Source organism: Octopus bimaculoides, chromosome 17 (assembly GCF_001194135.2).
Source record: "Octopus bimaculoides isolate UCB-OBI-ISO-001 chromosome 17, ASM119413v2, whole genome shotgun sequence".
Classification (NCBI taxonomy): Eukaryota; Metazoa; Mollusca; class Cephalopoda; order Octopoda; family Octopodidae; genus Octopus; species Octopus bimaculoides.
This window is the reverse complement of record NC_068997.1, coordinates 20440431-20444141: the sequence shown is the minus strand read 5'-3', so window position 1 is coordinate 20444141 and position 3711 is coordinate 20440431. Positions and strand designations below refer to the sequence as shown.

The 3711-nt window shown below is 36.5% G+C and overlaps 1 protein-coding gene across 1 annotated transcript in view; it reads right to left on the bottom strand.

Annotated features, from left to right (window-relative positions):
• LOC106883901 (coatomer subunit zeta-1) overlaps window positions 1–3711 on the bottom strand; it is a 41017-nt gene that overhangs the window by 28509 nt on the left and 8797 nt on the right. The window contains exon 5 of the mRNA XM_052974003.1: window positions 1967–2100. Within this exon, the coding sequence (XP_052829963.1) occupies window positions 1967–2100 (134 nt within the window). The remainder of the gene's footprint in view (window positions 1–1966; window positions 2101–3711) is intronic.

Sequence of the window (3711 nt, the reverse complement as noted above, 5' to 3'; positions counted from 1 at the left end):
ATATATATATACATAGAGTTTTTGTATACAAATGAGAGAAAAAAGTACCCAACAGATAAGGTAAAGAATAATAAAAAAAAATTCTATATGGCAGAAAGAAGTAGCAGCTGCACACAATATGTACGTAGTGGGTATGTGTGTGTAAAGACACACACACACACACACACACACAAGAGAGACAGACAGATATACTGATACATAGATATACATACATTTTACAGACACACACACACACATATATAATAAATATATTACATATGTATATCCACCTACATTCATTATACATAACTATGTATAGGTGTGTGTGTGTGTGTGTGTGTGTGTGTGTGCGTGCGCGCGCACAGACATGACAGAAATAAATAGACACTCCATAAAACATTGTTTTATGCTTATTTTAACTTAGAAAAGGTTTATATTTTTTTATTAATTGACATTTCTATGTTTCAGGTTCTATACGTGACTGTTTAATCCTGCCACATACAAAAGAAGCCTTGGAACTGTTTGAATTTCAAAGAGGCCGTATTGAGGATCAATCTGAAGGTGGACTTAGCATAAAATTGCAGAAAACCTTGGGATCTCACTTTCTACAGTTAATAGACCGATTGTGCATTTCACCAGAGGGGAAGGTGTACACATCATCTCACCTAGGTCGACCAGGGTCCTCTGACAGGACCCTTCACTTTGTTAAGTGAAGTGTGGAGGATAATCCTCGTTGCAAGGCCTCTGACATGGCAGAAAATGTTGATGTCAGTCCCAGAATAGCTGTGAAGTATCCACACAAACTTGGCTACTATAGAAGAGCAGCATCAGGAAGCCAATATCAAGTGGAGATAAGATTGGGCTAGTGAGATGGTGGAGAGGCCACTAGCATTTTGGGACACTGTCATATTCTCTCATGAGTCCAGATATGCTGTGTTTTCTGGCAGTGGTCAAGTGTGGGTCTGGAGACTCTGTGATCAAGAATTTCACATGAAAAGATTGTAGCCAACAATGAAATAGGGTGGCGATTCTGTGATGGTCTGGAAAGCAATTTGGAGCAATGATCAAGAAGTGCCATTTGTTTCTAATCTCCCATGGAAATATATCCATTCATAAGGAAGTAATAACATGCTTTGAAACAAGTGAGGGGTGAGGACGTCTGGGCAAAAAAAAAAATCTGCTTCAACTCATTTTGTCTAACCCATGCAAGAAAAGAAAAGTAGATGTTAAAATGATAACAATATTTATATTAGTCTGTCTATCATCATCATCGTTTATGATGTGTGTGTGTCTTTGTGTCTATCCCTCCAACCATCACCACTTGATAACTGGTGTTGGTGTGTTTACGTCCCCATAACTTAGCAGTTGGGCAAAAGAGCCCGATAAAATAAATACTAAGTTTTAAAAAAAAACAATCCCTGGGGTCGATTTGTTCAACTAAAACCGTTCAAAGAGGTGCTCCAGCATGGCTGCAGTCAAATGACTGAAGCAAGTAAAAATGCCACATAAAGAGCACTGAGTCCACTCTGCTGGGTGGTTGGCATTAGGAAGGACATCCAGTAGCCTGGGGTAGTCTTCTACCTGGCCAGCTCCTATCAACCATCCTACCCATGCATGTATGTATGCGTGAGTGTGTGGTTTGTGCATGTTGCGTGTACTCCTGTCTTGGCATCCTCCGATGGTTGCAAATAAGCATCACTATCATATAAACCATTTTGTTTTATGTTTGGCCACAGGGAAATATTACTTTGCTTGGAAACGGGTGACAGTTGATGATAGGAAGGGTATCTGGCCATAGAAAATCTGCCTCAACAAATTCCGTTAAACTCATGCAAGCAAGAAAAGGTGTTTTGTTAGAAAATTTTATAGCAAGTACTTCAATTATTAATGGACGAGACTCATATCTTCATATTCACGAATATAAGGCCCCTGAATAAGAATCCTAATGGGTTTTTTGTCTTATTAGTATATTGCCATTTATACATACCCATCATCACATATTTCATCAATCGCTAAAAAGACAGCATCAAGGTTTTCTAAGAGAGCTCTCCGTTCGACATTCTTTCGTAACATCTGGTTCACAGCATCGTATAAAGCATTTAGTACACTTGCGAGTATTAACTGAAAATAAAACAAGAAACAGAAGACATGGAAACATTATATAAGGTTTAAATTTGCTTCCTTATATTTATTTTATTTTTAATTTGCTTCCTTATATTTAATAAGGAAGCAAATATAACCAATTATTAAAAAGAAATTAACTAAGTAAATGAAAATAAGCCAAGGCGGAGGTGGTTATTGTTGTCATGAAAAGCCGTTTTTAAATAATTCCAATAGAAGCATTTTTAGAATATGATAAATTTTACATGTAAATTCTTTTAAAATGAGCTTACATCACACACACAAATTCAATTAGTAAATAACGAATTCGTTTGAAGTTGAAGCAACACGCTTATACTTTCAATGGGAGATAACTATTGCCAACCCTTGATTCGTTCACGGATTTTCAACCTGAACTACTTGAATGCTTTAACATCACATTATTTCCATAAATGAATGCTTCTTAGTGAGTGTGCTTTCAATTATAACAATAAAATAATTGTTGCTGATATTCAACGACATTTTTTTTTTTAACTTAAACTCACTGAACCATTTTCAAATTAAATTATGTCATATGGTATGTTTACAATAATCAAAACTAAAAAAGAATGGACATTTTAACCTCTCTCTCTCTCTCTCTGTCATACCGGCCATGATGAAATACTACAAGGTATAGAAAATACGTATTCGCCTTTATATATTTAATCCTTTATATTGAACACTCAATATTTCATATATTCAATAAGACATATTCCATATATTCAATAAGACATTCAATACTTCATTTCATTGTACCATCCATTTTTATATTTTATATTATATATTATATATTCCATATTCTATATCCCACATTAATTTTACAAGAGTATAAATAAAACATAAAAAACAGACAGAGTTGGAATTCTTTTAAATAAAATAATATATTCCTCTATACACGATCATACAAAACCCCTTTTTTGTATTTATTTTTACTCACACACACACACACACATATATATATATATATATATATATCTGTGGCGATGAGGCATTGTTCTCCCAGTCAGTGTCCTGCATATCACAGGCCTTTCATGAGGACTTGACACAGTCCTTAAATCGCAGCCTTGGTTTCTGCCGGAGTCTCCTTCCATTCACAAGTTCTCCATATAGCATCTGCTTAGGAATCCTGCTATCCTTCATTCTAATAAGGTGTCCAGTCCAATATAACCGGTGCCTCAATACTCAAGATATCGGCTGTCCTCAGGACCTGTGTGTCTGGAATTTTTGAGATCCAGCCAACATTGAGAATGTGTCTGAGACATCTCTGATGAAAGCGTTCAAGGACCCTTACTTGACGTTTGTACAGAGTCCATGTCTCACATGAGTAGAGGAGTGATGTCAGTACACATGCACGGTACACAGCAACTTTTGTTTGCCTTGCTATACCATGCTGGGACCAGACATGAAACTGAAGAGATCGGAAGGAATTAGTTGCTCTCTGCAACCTGAAAGATATTTCCTCATCCAGGGAGCAAGAATGGCTGAGTGTGCTGCCCAGGTAGACAAACTTGTCTACTACCTTCAGAATTGTTCCTTCAACCAAGATAGCTGGTTTCACATATGGATTTCCTGGTGCAGGCTGGAACATTACAA